Source organism: Castanea sativa, chromosome 10, assembly GCF_040712315.1.
Source record: "Castanea sativa cultivar Marrone di Chiusa Pesio chromosome 10, ASM4071231v1".
Taxonomy (NCBI): Eukaryota; Viridiplantae; Streptophyta; class Magnoliopsida; order Fagales; family Fagaceae; genus Castanea; species Castanea sativa.
In genome coordinates, this window is record NC_134022.1 from 26,466,307 (window position 1) to 26,483,409 (window position 17,103).

The 17,103-nt window shown below is 34.3% G+C and overlaps 1 protein-coding gene across 1 annotated transcript; it reads left to right on the forward strand.

Annotated features, from left to right (window-relative positions):
- Positions 1 to 8,485: 8,485 nt before the first annotated feature.
- Positions 8,486 to 9,923, forward strand: LOC142613324 (uncharacterized). The gene is made up of 2 exons (XM_075785627.1): positions 8,486 to 8,784; positions 8,874 to 9,923. Exons 1-2 carry the CDS (start codon positions 8,607 to 8,609, stop codon positions 9,650 to 9,652), a joined length of 957 nt encoding a protein of 318 aa, XP_075641742.1. The 5' UTR covers positions 8,486 to 8,606; the 3' UTR covers positions 9,653 to 9,923.
- Positions 9,924 to 17,103: the final 7,180 nt, after the last annotated feature.

Sequence of the window (17,103 nt, forward strand, 5' to 3'; positions counted from 1 at the left end):
GAAGTTGAAATAAAAAAGTTAATTGGTTGCACGATAGGAAAGAATCGATTCATGATCCGAGTGACACCAGTACTAAGCCAGATGGCATGCATAATTGAACGAGACATTGAAACTGCAAATCCGAGCGTCCATCAAAATGTTGATGGATCAGTTCTTCATTTTTAAACTACAATGCAATCCTCCGAGCCGAAGAAAAAAAGTGTATAATGCAATCCTTTTGAAGATTTGACAGAACAGAACAAGAAGCTTTTATTAAAATAAAATCGATCAACCTTCTACATTCGTAGCGTAGGTGAGGTGAGAATTGAGAAACACCAATCTGTTCGAGTCCGTCACATTCAATTTCAACCGCAACATTCCATTCAAGGCAACTGAGATCGCCTGCTTCTAAATTGTTTTTGTTTTGTTTTCTTAATTATTTCCAAAAATGTCTCTAATCACAACATTCCTTTTTTGCAGGGATCTTCCAAATCATGTACCATTCCCCATCGGTAACAATGTGCATATATATATAAAGGGTCCAGTTAATGTATGCCCTAAGGGCACATATTAAGCCATCCATTTTTGGAAACATTTTACGGGAATTTGAAAAGGCTGTAAAACTTTTTTAATTCTCAATAAAAAAATTTTCAAAAATAGTATGGGCACGTATTAGTGAAATCCATATATAAAAAATAATAAGACAGACTTAAGTAGAGCAAAGATCATGCGATTGTATTTGATCCATTCGACAGTGGATTTTAATTCCTCTTCTAGGCTTTTTGCTAAAGTAATCCATCTTAAGTGTTTTGGTTCATTTCACCACCAAAAAAAAGGTCTTTTAGTTCCAATGGCATAGCCAAAAATAAAGTATTAATTATAGGATGTATTGTTGAAGTGATAATATAAAATAATTTTTTGGTAATATAAGGGGTATTTGGTTGTGTTGTTTAAACAACAATTTTTGTTATTTAAATAACATAATACGTATTTTCACAATACTTTTTTACCAACACGTATTTTCACAATATTTAAATAAGGTTACTAGAACAACATTACCAAATGGGCTTAGAAATTTTTTTTTTCTTTCTTTTTTGTGAATTTTGGATATGAATGCTCTTAATTAAAAGCTAAGTGTGGCTCTGGAAACCAAATGGCCATTGAATAAGTGAGAGTGTTGCCTCCTATTGTGTAGTTTTGTGAAGACAAGGGCCTTGAGCTTTGATGAGCTGCCAAGGGCTTCAAACACAATCCTCGAGAAGAGAAAAACATGGCTCTTAAGCTCATTACGTTAGGTAGTAAATCTTCAGGCTTTTAAGCCCACTTGGTGTAGTAGGATAGTTTAGGCTTCCATGCCTAGTAAGTAGTAATTAACTTTGGATTTTTAAGCCCATTTTGGTGTAGTGATGAGCGCTTTCAGATCGTCCCCGTGTAGCAAAGAATGTTAGGGCCCAATTAGCAAAGTTTAAATATATGCTTAAAGTCTATGAAGTGTTAAAAACTCAGAACTGAAAGTTGACGAATCGCTTTCCAAGTCAACCAAACTAGATATCTCTTATTCAAAAATGTTCTGCGCGTTGCCTTCAGTAAATGTTTGACTAGCACAGTCTCTATATGGCTATATCCCCTTTAAAAAAAATCTAGAATCAATAACAAATGGAATAAAGATTCGAATTGGCTTGGTTCTTTTGAGTGATCCTTTCCCAGCTGTAGTTGCGACTTGGCGGCTCTGCAAAAATTACCGATATGCCGTGGCCTAAGATATCTAAATAAAATGTCGGCTAATGAATGTCCTGGATCATTTGGTAATGGGCCATTCGAAAAAAAGTTTTATTTGTACCCTAAAAATTTATTTTATCTATTTTATCATTTTATTTTATAATTTATCCAACATTTAAGTTTTTATTTTTATATACAACTTATTAAAATAATATAAACTACAACATTAAATAATATAAATAATAAAAATATTTAGCTGCAAAATTGGTTGTATCCTAAGGTTACAACTTTACTCAATATCATTGCTACATATTTTGAAAATTAATCTATTGAATTGCATGTTCTTTATATTCTTTTTTTTTTTTTATACAAGATAGAATTTCTACTTTAGCCTAATCTAAGTGTATATTTGTGTGAAACTCCCTCCTGGAGACTTGAACCCCGACCCTTGCCCCTACACTCCACAAGCATTTATACCTGTGGAGTGACCATCGCACCAAGGGTGTGCGGTGGTATATTCTTTGAATATTATTGAATATTATTTACTATATGATTTATAAGCTTACATTTTATGTATAATTTTAAACTACAGAAACTTGCAATTTATACAATTTAGATGACGTAGTTATTAATCTTTAATTTTATAGAAATTTAGCAAGCATAGAGGATATAAGAAGAAGATGTAATCTAATGATAGATTCGTCAATTGTGTAGTAAACTTTGTCCTATAAACAATTCTCTCTCTCTCTCTCTCTCTCTCTCTCTCCAATAAAGCCACACAACCACCTCCCACCAAAACTCAACCATAAATGTCAATTCTTCACCACCAAAATTACCCAAAAAAAATTTGCCACCACCACTGTCGACAATACCCATCACAAAATCAAACCCTACAGGAAAAAAAAAAAAAAAAAAAAAAAAAAATCAACCACAGTAGCCACCATCCCCACAAGCCATAGCCCACCACCACCACCATCAAAGACCAGCAAAATCACAAACAAGGGGAGAAAGAGACAAGACATAGAGAAAAGTTGACAACCACTATTGCCAAATCCACCACCGCTACCAAACCCAGACACCATCAAAACCCCCCACCAAACCAACCATCACCGAAACTCACTCAAACAACCACCACCACACACTACTGCAACCACCAAAAAAAAAAAAAACCCTAGTAATTAGTCCCCACCACCACCTCCAATACACAGAAACCCATTAAAACCCATACCACCATCAACACAACTAAAACCACCACCATCAACCTATTACCACCAATCACTAAACCCATCTCAAAAATAGGAAAAAAAAAAAAAAAAACTCACCAATGAGCAAACCCACAACCACCACCGTTCTACACCGACCCAACCATGTTCAGCCTATAAACCCAAACCATGCTCAGCCCACGAATCCACCACCACTAGGGGTGACAATTTTTATCCATATCCATAAACCCGCCCATTACCCACCTTATTTAGATAAGTCTTAACCTAACCCATTTGAGTATTTGAGTTAAATGGATAAAGACCAATTTGGTTATTTAATTAGATGTGTCTAAATGGATAAATCCACTAACACCCACTAAACCCATCTAAAATTTAAAATTAGATAAATCTACTAATACCCACTAATACCCTTCTAAAATCTAAAACTTAAATAAACAGTGTACAGGACGCTATTCATTCACAGGCCCAATACTCACTAAGGCCCACCCCAATAGTGCCACGTACACAAAGCCGATGAATAGCTGGGGTTCGCGTTCGAGAACTGACACGTTTGAAGATCACTTGTGAAACTGGGCTTATGAGTACCGTCCGGATGATTCTCGGCACCCAATTCGGGATAAAGGGAACACCAACGGCACGCTGTAAATGCAAAACCCCGTCTATTCGGAGAAGATGACCGCCGGTAAATCCAGTATAGGCGACGGGAACACCCCCGCCGAGCAATACAGCTAGCGGTGGAGCCAGTCCCAATGCCACTCTCGCTTCCTCCCACCCCCAACTAAACCTCCACTTAAGCTTAACAGTATTGGACCCCTCTTCCCACTTACTAGGGGAATAATCATGGCCACCCCACTAAGTATGGTTATAAATAGGCAAGGACAACTCAGTTAAAGGGGTAGGCAATCCCAGAGTGGAAAGACGAGAGAGAAAGTAATCATCCCCAAGGAAGAAAGGGGAATGTTAGGGAGAAAAGAGGGGAGACTAAGGAAACGGGGCAGCCGAGCATAGTGCCACCTGTGGTAGGAAATCCAAAAGCCCACCATACAAATAAATTGTGAGCCTAAACTCCTCTTAGACCCAGTAGCCTTATTTTGGGAACACACAAACAGTATAACCTCTAGACTTCTAAGCCGAAGCCCTAAGTCTCACTCTTCCTCAGATTTTCTTAGTAGCCAAACACTTTCCCAAACACTTTAACCTCAAGATTTCTAAGCCCAAACACTTTCCTCATAATTTTCTCAATAACCAAATAAAAGAAAATTCTAGAGAGAGAACGAGAATGGAATCGGAGTTCACTAGAGGAGCATCGTGGTCCATCCACGTGGCATACGCTTCATTTATTACCGTTGGATTGATCCCTGGGCCCACGACGATGTCTGGAAGATCGAACAGTAGAGACGAGGTGCGGTTAAACTCGGAGAGAAGCGAATCGACCCAGGAGGCGATATCGGAGGGGTTGTAGTGAACAATATCTGAAGAAGCGAGCTGGGAAAGCTCGATGGGAGAGTTGACCATGGCGGTTTTGAGGCACTTGAGTCGTTGAGCCATGTGGCAGAGATCGGAGGAGCGGACCTTGTAACTGGTGCTCCTCTGGTGAACTCTGATTTCTTATAATGCGATCCCCTTTGCTCAATTCTTTGTTGTTGTGCTATTGAATTGGCTTTAGTTGAACTGAATTCTATGTTTCTAGCAAATCCATTATGAGATGATAATTTTCAAAATTTTACTTTTTTTTTTAATTTCTGTTTCTATGTTTTTCAGGGCAGCCAAACAGATTTCTTCTGTGTTCTACGTTAAAGATTTTGGGTGTTGATATATTGCTTTGTTGACTATATAAAAGTTAGTCAAAAGATTTTAAAAAAAAGGTTTTTAAGTGAATGAATTGTTTTGCATTTGATAGAAGTGTGGAGAATGTTGGATTTGAGTTTCTAAAGGCTTTATTTTGAGATGGGTTTTTGGGGAAAGTTTCTAAAGTTATTTATTTATTTATTTATTTAGGTCATATTGGGTTAAATGAGCAGGTTAATTAAATGGGTTAGGCGGGTAATGGATAATTAATTTATATATAAACGGGTCATAAATAGATAAATGGGTAATTACCTACCCAACTCATTTATGACCCAACCCGCCCATTTGCCACCCCTAACCACCACCCACCTCCACGAACCCACTACCACGCTCAGCCTACGTACCCAAACCATGAAACCACCACCGATCTACGCTTAGCCCACGGACCCACCTCACGCTCAACCACCGCCGATCTACACCTGTCTGAGAGAGAGAGAGAGAGAGAGAGAATGAGGAAAGTGAATGTATTGTTTTTAATTTATTTGGAGAGAGAGTGACAATAAAATATTATTTTCGGTTTTACATCCATAGCTACAATAAGTTCTATATTTAAGAACTCACTATTCACGGGTTCTAATTTTTTTTAGAAATACATACCCGGATGGAGCTAGTGCTTTGGCTTGGTGAGTAAAATAGCAATTGGGGGGTGTTTACACCCCCCCCCCCCCCCCCAATGCTAATGCTCTTAGGAAAGTTTTAAATTTTTTACACAATTTTCATGAAAAATATAAAAATTTGTTAAAAAATTTTAGTTGATTTTTTCTTTTCTCATTAAAAATTTCTAAAAATATTTCCTAAACTAATGTTCTTAGGGCATTCATGAACTTTTCCTCCTAAATAGAAAGGAGAGAAAATCTGGAATTTCTGAATTGAGAAACCAATTGCACATCAAACCAATATGGTTAACTTAAAAAAAAAAACAAACAAACAAAATTTTATCAACACTTAAAACAAATTGTACATCAAATCTGAATTTAAGGAAATAGTATTATTATTAGTTTACCACTAAAATGTTAGTCTTAGGGCCTGTTTGGTTGGAATGGTGGAAAAGTGGAATGATAGAATTTTTTTTAATTTTTCTCCTTTTTTGTCTGGTTGGGAGTGGAAAAATGGAGAGATGGAAAAAAGTGAGTTTGTATAAATTTACTCATACACCCTTGTTAAAAAATGATGACCAATTAAAACAAAAAAGTGACAAACAACTATTAAAAAAAAAAAAAAGCAATCACCCAATTTATTTTTTAAAAATCATGTTCCAAAAAAAATCATATCTAGTTAAACCAAAAAAAAAAAAAAAAAAACAAACAAACAAACAACTATCACACAAGAAAAAGAAAAAGAAAATCCAAGAAAGAAAAGAAAAAAAATTGTTAACGTGCCCACCCACAGCCACAACCCCAAGAAATTAAAAAATTAATAAAAAATAACACGTAAAGTCATCCAGGAAAGAAAAAAAGAAAAAAAAGAAAAAAAAGAAAAGAAAAGAAAAAAAAGAGAGGCAACGTGCCCAGCAAAAACAAAACAAAGAAAAAGAAAGGAATTAGACATGAGCGTTTTTGTCCATTAAGCAGCCTCATTTTCTCTTTTTAGTTTTCTCTTCATTTTGGAGAGAAAACTTTTTTGTAAGCCCGAGGAGAAAATACCTAGGCCCTACTGTTTATTTTCCTTCCTCCCCACCCAACTAAACACATTCAAAAAAGTTTTCCTTCCTATTTTCTCTCCAAAGTTTTCCATCCACCCTATTTCACCTCTAAACAAATACACTCTTAGGCTGGCAGGGCATTAAGATTCAACCAAATTTCAAAATATTAAAAGTAGGATATGGAGAGTCTTGTAATTGATTTGGTTTAAAATGTGATAATAAATCCAAAATCTTCAAAATTGTTCAGCCAAAGTTTTATAAACAATGTGGGTTCCAATTAGCTCAACTAGTGAAGTTTCTAATGATTGAATAAGAGATTTGGGGTTCAATCCCCGCCTACACTAAAAACCAATTGGTATCTTAATCTGATGATAAAGAGTTATTATCAGAAGCAAACGCCTTAAGTTGAAACTTATTCCAAAAAATAAAATTTATAGACAATTGTAATATTCCCAAATTGCATATTTGCATATATGGAATTTAAAGAATTATCAAACTAATAATTATATATTATGGATCATATAAAACATAAATAAGCACACTTAATTTATTTAAATTATTTTTTATCTAACCTTTAAGCAAAAAAGGTGACCTAGCAAATACAAAAATGTAAAGTGGTGAAGATATGTAAGTAAATCTTATTTGTGAGTTTCAGTTAACTCAACTTATATACAATTTTTATCATCAAATAAGAGACTTAAGTTAAAATCCCACTAATACTAAAAAAATTAGTTGATGTATTGATCTAATGATAAAGAACAATCATCATATATCGAATACTACACACTTAAATCCTTTCACACATATTACAAAAGTAATCTTATTTGTAGATAAGAGAATATAATGCTTAATGTTATAGTTTCCAATTGTTTAACAACAGAATGTAGAGTAAGCGTAAGGATTTTTAAAGACTATAGTTTTTTGTGAAAATTATATCTCACGTTTTATTTTATTTTGTTTTGTAAGTCCTTTGCTTGGAGGTAAATGAGAATAATATTTTGAACGAGATTAATGCTATATATGCAACAATTTTCACATTATATTTTAAATATAATCAAGTTGACAAGTTTCTATTGTTTCTCGTATAAATCTTTTATTAAAATTATTTTATTATTATTAACAACTTATAACATCAACTATTGTAAATTCTTTGGCAAAAAATTTTGTGACTTTAAAATATTCTTAACAACTTGCCACCTTGCTAATTGTAATATATTTTGTAAGTTATCATTTAAGAAAAGAAAAAAAATATCTAGAGGATTGGTAGCGATTTCCTTAAATTTACTCCCTATTTTAGAATAAGAACTTAAATTTCCTTTTCTAGTTAACCACTCTTTATTCCCACCCACATCAAATTCTTCATTCTAAACCATATTTCATTTAAATATCATTTTTTTACCATTATTTTAGAATCATGTTAACGGTACTTTTGGGGCAATTGTTAATAAAGTATTTTAAGAAAGTTTTGACACAACTTTTATGGAAAATACGAAAAATTCTTTTTAATTAATTACTTTTTTTTCCCATAAAATTTTTTAAAAAATATATCATAAACTAATATGTTTAAAATTTGTCCACTTTTTCTTATTTACTTATTTATTATTCTTGTTACCTTTAAAAACACTCACTTTACTATATCACGATTATCATAATACAATAACAATAACCAAATGTTTAGGTGTGCTTCCTAAAGATAGGAGCAACTGTAGCTAAAATCTATCTTTGAGAAAAATAAATAAGCTAATGAGGCAAATTGTTGGGTTTTTTTTATATATTAAATTTTGGTTAACCGTAACTATTATCCCTATTTTAAGTAACAGGCTACCATGTTGTTACTTAAAAATGCTTGGCAGCTACGCAAGAAGAATAGATGGTACTTCCTCAAATAAAATAAAATAAAAAAGAAAAAAGAAGAATAGACGGTAAAAGAAGATAAAAGAGTATTCATACAAGGCAGGTGAATCCCCAAGGAAAGTTCCCAAATCTCTAGTAACTGTACAACAATTGTCAAGCACTCATGCATGACCCACCTCTGGCACTACAAAACCCCCCCTCTTCTCTCTATTGACATAATCTTTCATTTTACAAGTTACAACAACTCTCTCTCTCTCTCTCTCTCTCTCTCTCATATTCCTAAAACCCTTCGAAAATCGTAGTGACATATCTTCAAAAACGCATATTTGTTAGCCTCAAGAATGTGTGGAGGTGCTATCCTAGCTAATCTCATACCTCGTCGCCAAAATGGCGGCCGCATGTCCCCCTCTGAACTCTGGCCCAACGCTAAGCCGAGTTCCTTCGAGTCACATATGTGTCGACTCAGTGAAGCTGACTCGGCCCCCCTCAAACGACCGCACAGTGTCATAACCCCTGCAGGTAAACGCACCCTTATCAGTCATTCATTTTAACTGTCTTTTAATCTTTTTTAAAAAGTTTAGGTCTGAGCGTGACATTTATACAAACAGGTGGTGTGCAAGAAACAGAGAAGCCTGTGAAGAGGCAAAGGAAGAACCTTTACAGAGGGATTCGGCAACGCCCATGGGGGAAATGGGCCGCTGAGATACGTGACCCGAGGAAAGGCGTTAGAGTCTGGCTCGGCACATTCAACACCGCCGAAGAAGCAGCTCGAGCCTACGACCGAGAGGCTCGCAAGATTCGTGGAAAGAAAGCCAAAGTCAATTTCCCTAATGAAGAGGAAAAACAGGGCAGCTATATCCAAAACCGCACTAACCCACCCTCTCTGCGAAATGACCCCAGTTTTCCTCTGTATCAAACCCAGAACCCGAATTTGAACAATGGGTTCTCAAAAAGTTCGGATCTTTTTGGGTTTGATTATGATCTGAACGAGTTTGGAGGATTTGATTGTGATGGGTTTGAGTCTATTGGGTTAGTGAACGCTGACCCAATTGTTATAGAAGAGAATTCTGGGCCAGGGTCAGAGGGGGCTAATTCATCAAATGGGTTGCTCTGTGTTAACCCGATTGTTCAGGAAGTGAAGGTGAAAGAAGAAGTGGAAAAGCAAGAAATAGCAACAGTGGGTGTGGAGGAAAAGAATGAGATTCAGAAGCTCTCTGATGACCTAATGGCTTATGAGAACTTCATGAAGTTCTATCAGATTCCGTACTATGATGGCCAATCAGTGGCACCACCGGTGACCATTGCTGCCCAGGAAAACCTCGTGGATGATCTCTGGAGCTTCGATGATGATGAGGCTGTTGGCAGTTCTGTCTCTCCCCCTATGTAATGTAACATAGTCGTCGTTTGTGAACTAGGAGTTCATGTAAATTTATGATTTTGGTCTTAGGTGTTTTTTTTTTTTTTTTTTTAAGAAGCTGAACTTCATGTTATTGTTGTTGTCAAAAACTGATGCTATTCTGTATAATTTTCCAAATGGATGCGTGTTTCCGGTTGGAAAATATTTTAATTGTTTGATTATTCTGTAAGGTTCTTTTGCTGACCATTTGATGTTGTTTTTTTTATAATTGAACTAATGAAATTCAGTTTCACTGTTCAAATTTGTAACTCCATTAATTTGATGATGTTCTAGTGGTCAATTTTTTGATTTGGGTGACTCTGCTGGAGATCTCACTTGCGGTTTTGCACCATCTATGCAAAATGAAGTCGAATATGCCCAAGAGGCCGAGAGGGACTTGTCAATTAAAAGTGTTATATCATTATCACGCCCACAATATTAGTTTCCTTGTTTTGATTTTGATTTTTTTTTTAAGCAAGAGAAAATGTGCTTCAAGCAAGTTTAAAATTTTGCCTAGAAACAGCTTAAATACATAAAAATTTACACGTATGTTTGGAGCTTAGGTTTACGCAATTACATTATCTAAGGATCCCAATGGGGCGTTATGAATCAAACATTTTAGTTAAAAGCCAAAAAACTAGAAAATTTGCTTAGAAATTATTTTGAGTTGTTTTGTAAATTTATTTTATTTTCATTGATTGAGTCAATATTTGATATTTTCTACAAGGTGTGGTCAGTGGTGGGCGGTTTTATGTTATTTTTTAAATTACCGTCTTTTTTTTTTTGGTAAACAAAGAGGATAATTAGATTAATTAGGAATTAGTTACAACCCGAGTGGTTCGGGTATACAAAACAGCACTAGCATCATCAGCTAAAATCTCCATAATACCGAAAGGAGGAACATTAGAATGCTTAAAGCCTTAAAGTTAAGGCAATGTCGTAATCTAAGCATTGTATTATTGTAAACAGTAAGAATGAAGATTAGGAAGAATTAAAGAGTAAAGGGGACAAGCAAAGTAAGCATTGTATTATATTGTAATAAGCAGTAAGAGTGAAGATTAGGAAGAATTTAAGAGGGGACAAAAGTGGGCCAAGAAAAGGTCAAATAGGCTCATAGACCAATGTGGGTTTGGGTTGGTGGAAGACTGGAAGTAGAAGCAAACTTTGGCAAATTCAACTTGTGTTTTGTTTGGTAAAGCGTTAATGAAATAATACCGATTCCACCGGCGCTGTTGGTTTCGGATTTTCCTTCGAGCGCCTACAGATTTATGCTTTACAAACTTGTACGTTCTAAATTTTTTTGCCTTTCGTACATTGTACTATTTTTTCCTCTTTTGCGCAATCTACTATAATGGCCTACAGTACATGCATGTGCACCGCGCGCGGATGAATTCTGTAACCGCACGTACTATAATTTATAATTTATGTGTAACAAAACAAAGTTCTAGTTTAGTTATTAATTATTGGTATAAATTTACAAAGAGTAAAAGATAAATATTTGTTGTAATCACTATATATATATATAATTAATTAAATAATCCATGAACAATCTTAATCTTGTTTGGCAAGAAAATAAACTAAATTTAAACATATATTTTAGTCTAAGGGTAAGTACGAGTTCAATTTGTGTTTAAAATAAATTATACATCGTCATTAACGACTCATTGCAGGTCGTCATTAATGACTCCTTGCCTAGACTATTGCAGGTTGACACATGCCTAACCTTTTGCAGGTTGACATCTTACTTTTATGTAAACTAGTTTGAAATTTTGAATACTCATGTGAAGGTCAATTCTTTACTTAAATAAATATTTTAATTTTTAGTATTTAATTCAAAATACTAAAGAGTTAAAATAAAATGCATGACATTTTTTTTTTCAATATATTTCCACCAAATTATATTTTTCATATCTATTATAAATATAAGAAATTTATTTTAGAAAATCAAGAATTTTATAATATCCAAGAAAAAAAAGTTAATAAAGAAAAGCACACATAAGTATATTATGCATATCTATTATAAAGCACACCATGACAATCTATAGTCCACACAACAATAAATTGAAAACATACATTGAAATGAGAAATTCTACAGTTTTATGTTAATGTGTGTTATTATTTTTATTTTTTAGAGATAGTTTCAATTCATCGGATCCATTCTAAATTATAGCTCTTTATTATCAAATCAAAATATCAATTATTTTTTGGTATAGGCGGAGATCAAATCTTAGATATTTTATTTGACGATAAATTTTTTTACAAATTGAGCTAACTGATAGCCACTAATGTATGTATTAACGGAGAGGTTAGGATCAAGTTATATATGGTATAACTATTTGTAATTTTACACTAATCTATGACTTTTTATATGCTTAGCTTTCGTTTGGATAGTGCTAAAAATGAGAGCGCTTGTGTTTCTTTTTCTTTTTTTTGAGAAGTGCGTTTCAACAATTTTATGCTTTTTCAATGGGTTCCGTGCATTATTCACGAGACCCACAAACCTCTTTTTTCAGCAAAACTTTCATTAAAAATAGGTCTCACGGCACTATTCACACATTTAAAAATTATTTTGCTATAATATTTTCAGTTTTCAGCAAAATAAGCGGTATTCAAACACGTCCTTAATATTTTGAAAATCCAATGATTTGAGTAAATATTTTTTCTATTTTTAATATGCATAGTTGCACACTAAATATTGTGTTAATTTTATTTATTTATTTTTTTTTTACTATTGAATCCAAAAATTCATATTTATTGTATAATTTTTAAAATTTTAAAATTTGAAATTTAAACACTTTATGATGAGATAGTTATTAATATAATATCCAATCATCCTGATTTTTTTGCAAGCATGAAAGATATAAGAAAATCAGATGATCCAATCATTGATTCGTTAAAATACTCTTTCAATAAAAATTTATGGAGTTATATCTCTAAAAAGAAAAAATATATATGGAGTTATGTGATATTACAAAAAGATATACCAAGTAATTTAAATTTGACATTCCTTTTGGGTTTCACAAAAATAAAAACAAAAACTTATATCTAGCTGTCATAATAAATAATATGTCAAAATTTATTATCTGAAAAGGGTTTCATATTTTCAAATTTTTAAAATTTTGTTGAATGAATTTTCCTTTTTACCAAAGAAATCCTCAATCGAAAGCGGTTTCAGATTATATGCTCCATTCTCCCCCACATAGAACCCTGATTAGCAACTTCACTTGGACAACCCGTCCAGAAAGCCCAAATTTTAGTGGGTTACTTATCACGGCTCAAAGGCTTAGAAGCCCATAACCTATAAAAATGCTGAGTGTGAGTTAATGCTATCAATAATAAGGGCCCGTTTAGCCCCCGTAAAGAGTGCAACGTTCCATTTTGTCTCACATGAGATGTTAGGTGAAATTTCCTTTCTTTTCAATTTGAGACTTTTATACAGAAAACATATATATATGTTTATCCACAAGAAAATGACACACATATATAAGTCCGAATTTAGTAAGGATAAGGTGTAAAATTCATGTTTTACACTATCTAATAAGTGATTACCACATTAATATTTTACTTAAAATTCAATACATCCTACTACACCTAATAACATCTCAATAAATTCTTAATTTGATTGGATTAATATATGGGTATTGGAATTAATTTGGTGTGGTTGTACTTATTCTAAAGATGTAATAAGATGATGTGGCTTATTGAGATTGGAGGGATAAAACATTGGTTTTACACCATATCTTTACACTACATGCTTGACAATACACAAATGTTTTTAGATACACTACATGCTTGATCAATATTTATAGTTAAAAATTAGGTAACACTAAAACATTAAAACCAAAAATTCTAAAAAATTAGAACAAAGTGGCAAATGAATAATTATTAAGTATTCTTAGAACATGGTGACCACTCATATTCATGGCGGATCTCACTAATTAAATTTATGGTAAAATTTGTCATGAATGTGAGATAAGAGAGCACCATATCACCATACTTCGAAAATACCTTATAATTTTCCATGACAAAGTAAGACTCAATAATTTACTCTCAGTAAATACTCCCTACCTAAGGACTAGGACCAATTGATGAAAACTAATACATTAAACTAGACTTTCAAGTAGATAACAAATCATCAAAAGGTTTGATATGGCAAATCTAAGTTGCCAATAATGTATTATGTTGGCCACTAAACTAGTACATAGCTACATGTACCATTTGAAATGTATTAGATAAAATATCAGTTTGTTCAAAGTAATGGGTTTCAGTTAGGAAGATCTCAAGACATGTCTAGTGAGATGGCCCATGAAGGTATCGGCATTTCTATGTTGGCAACAGGCCAAACCACTACTACACCAGGCCCAACTCAAGAGGTGCATCTCGGCCCAACCCTCAGCTTGGATGCAGGTCTGGACAATCTCAACACAACAGACCCATTCTCTCTTGGCCCTGGATCACCATCACATAACTCTACATGCTCAATCCCTTACCTCTTTCATGCCTGCATAATGAAGATTGGTGGGATCCTATTGTGGGTAATTCTAACTTAACTGAAGCAACAAGAAAGAGATTTAGGGTTGAATTTTGTGCGAAGGAAGTTAATTCTGAAATTCTTATATACTGCTTTGATTATGCCTCTCTTCAATTTAAACAATGCCATGATGTTATATATCCTGTAAATCCAATTGGGCAAAGGGAAGCTGGCCCCAAACAGCTTCCCCAGCAACCATGAGAATTATGAGTTGGAGCTGTAAAGGTTTGGACAAACCTTCTATAGTTTTGAAATGCCAGAAAAAAAAATCCCTCGAATTTGAACCTGATGTGATGTTTCTAATAGAAACTAGATTAAAAAAAGAAAGAAGGAAAGTTGTTTGGGTTAAATGTGGATTCTTTGACGGTTGGGAGGTTCCTAGAGAAGGCTTTAGTGGGTGTCTTTTACTTGCTTGGTACCCTAGACAGAGACTTAGGATAGTGTTTGAGTCAAAAAATCTTGTGCATTCTAATTTAATAGATAACAAAGGAAGCTCTCTATCTATCACTTTTGTATATGGACACACAAATCTGTCCAAGAGAGAAGTAGTGTGGCAACAACTCAGAAATTTAAGATCCATAGCTCAACCCAATTGGCTGTGCATTGGTGATTTTAATCAAATTCTTGCAAGTCAGGAAAAACTATATTTTCACCAAGGCCTAGTCCTGGGAGCTCAGCTGCTACAAGAAGTTATTAATGAACTTTATCTTTGTGATTTAAGGGCAACTGGACAAAGATGCACTTGGGATGAACAATAGGGAAGAGAATGACTGTGTTATGGAGAGACTTGATAGGGCCTTTGCCAGCATTGAATGGGTCAACAATTACCCAAACTGTGCTTTTAGGAATTTCCCTATCTATCATTTTGATCATGGACCTATCATACTAGTTTTTGAACTCCAACACCCTTTTAAAAAGAGACCCTTTAGATTTGAACGTATGTGAATCAATCACCTTGGATGTAAGGATATGATCCAGCAGGCATGGAGCTTTCAAATGTCTAGATCAAGAGTTGCCCAGTTAAGTAAGAAGCTCTGTAATTTAAGAAGGGAAGCTTTTGAATGGAATAGGACAGTTTTTGGGAGAGTGGAAAAGGAGATTAAAGAGAAGTAGGCTTTGTTACAAGAGATTCAAGACACCATTACATATATAGAGGATGTGAGGAGAGAGAGATGTATTAGGGAGGATTTGGAAGATTAGTTAAATAGGGAGGAAAAGATGTGGGCTTAGAAGGCAGGATGTGATTGGATTGTCTTGAGTGATAGAAACACAAGATATTTCTAAACAATAGTAAAACTAAAACAAAGAAGAGCAAAAAGCAAGATTCTGCACATCAAGAATGGAGAAGGGATGTTAACCGATAAACCCGATGAGATTGAAGAAATTTTGGTTAATCATTTCAAACTCTCCTATGAAGAGCCAACCTCAAACAGTGTTGATAACATCCTCCTTGAAATACAGGCCTTACAAATCCCTGAACTCACATCTCAACAATTTTTTGATCTCAACAAACCCATCACAAGCATTGAGATTGAGAACACTGTCTTCCAGCTAGGACCTCACAAAGAACCAGGTCCTAATGGTATACCTGCTTTCTTCTTTTAGGAATATTGTGGTATAGTCAAAGCTAACATTATCAACACTATTCAGGCCTTCTTTCATTCAGGTTCACTCTTTAAACCTCTCAATCACACATTCATCACTCTCATCCCCAAAAACCCCTTCCCAAAAGATGTTACACATTTCAGGCCTACTAGTCTATGTAATGTAATTTACAAAGTCATTTCAAAACTTTTAGTCAATAAACTCAAGCCTATAAGGGATAGCATCATAACCCCTTTCCAAAATGCTTTCATTCAAGGAGAAAATATTACTAACAACATTCTCATTGCTCATGTGATCCTAGATACTCTTAGTAAGAAAAAGGGTAGGAAAAATTGTTTTGGTACTCTAAAGATAGAGATGAATAAGGCTTATGATAGAGTAAATTGGAATTTCCTAAAAGCTATCCTTATTGCCATGAAATTTGGTGCTAAATGGATAAATTGGATAATGGACTATGTCACTTCTGTACATTACACTCTTCTAGTCAATGGCAGCTTAACAAAGTCATTCACACTTGATAGAGGCCTTAGGCAAGGAGATCCTCTATCTCATACTTTTTCCTCTTGTGTGCAAATGTTTTGTCAATAGCTCTTCTACTCTAATCAAAGGGATTAAAATTGGTAGGAATAGGAGCACTTTCATTCACTTGCTCTTTGCTGATGACTCCCTTCTCTTCTTCAAAAAAGATAATAAATCACTTGAAAATTTGCAAAAAACCCTAGGTTAGTACTGTTCCTTATCAGGACAATGCATAAATCTAGCAAAATCAGACCTTTAATGTTCTCCTAACATGCCTAAAGAAGATCAGGAGTCTTTAGCTAGGTCCTTTCATGTAAATCTTGTTCCTAAATCTAGTAAATACCTTGGTCTAAACTTCAAATTAAGAGGCAATAATGTTGCTGATTTTTAGTTCTTGGTTGAAAAACTAGATGCCAAACTTCAAGGGTGGAAGGCAAAGTTGTTATCCCAAGCTGGTAAATCAACCATTATCTCCTCTGTCCTAAAAACCCTACCTTTGTACACTTTTTCATGTTTCAAGGTTCCTGAAACTACTTGTAAAAAAATGGACTCTATTGTAAGATCCTTCTGGTGGGGTCATGGGCATGGTGAGAGAAAGATGCATTTGCTTAGTTGGGACAAAATCTGCCAACCTAGGAGTAGAGAAGGACTTGGTTTTAAGAAATTCAACCTTATGAACCAAGCCATGTTGGCTAAACAGTTTTGGACAATTAACAACAACCCAAATTCTCTGCTTGCTAGAACTTTAAAAGCCAAATTCTATCCTAAGTGCTCCTTACAGGAATGC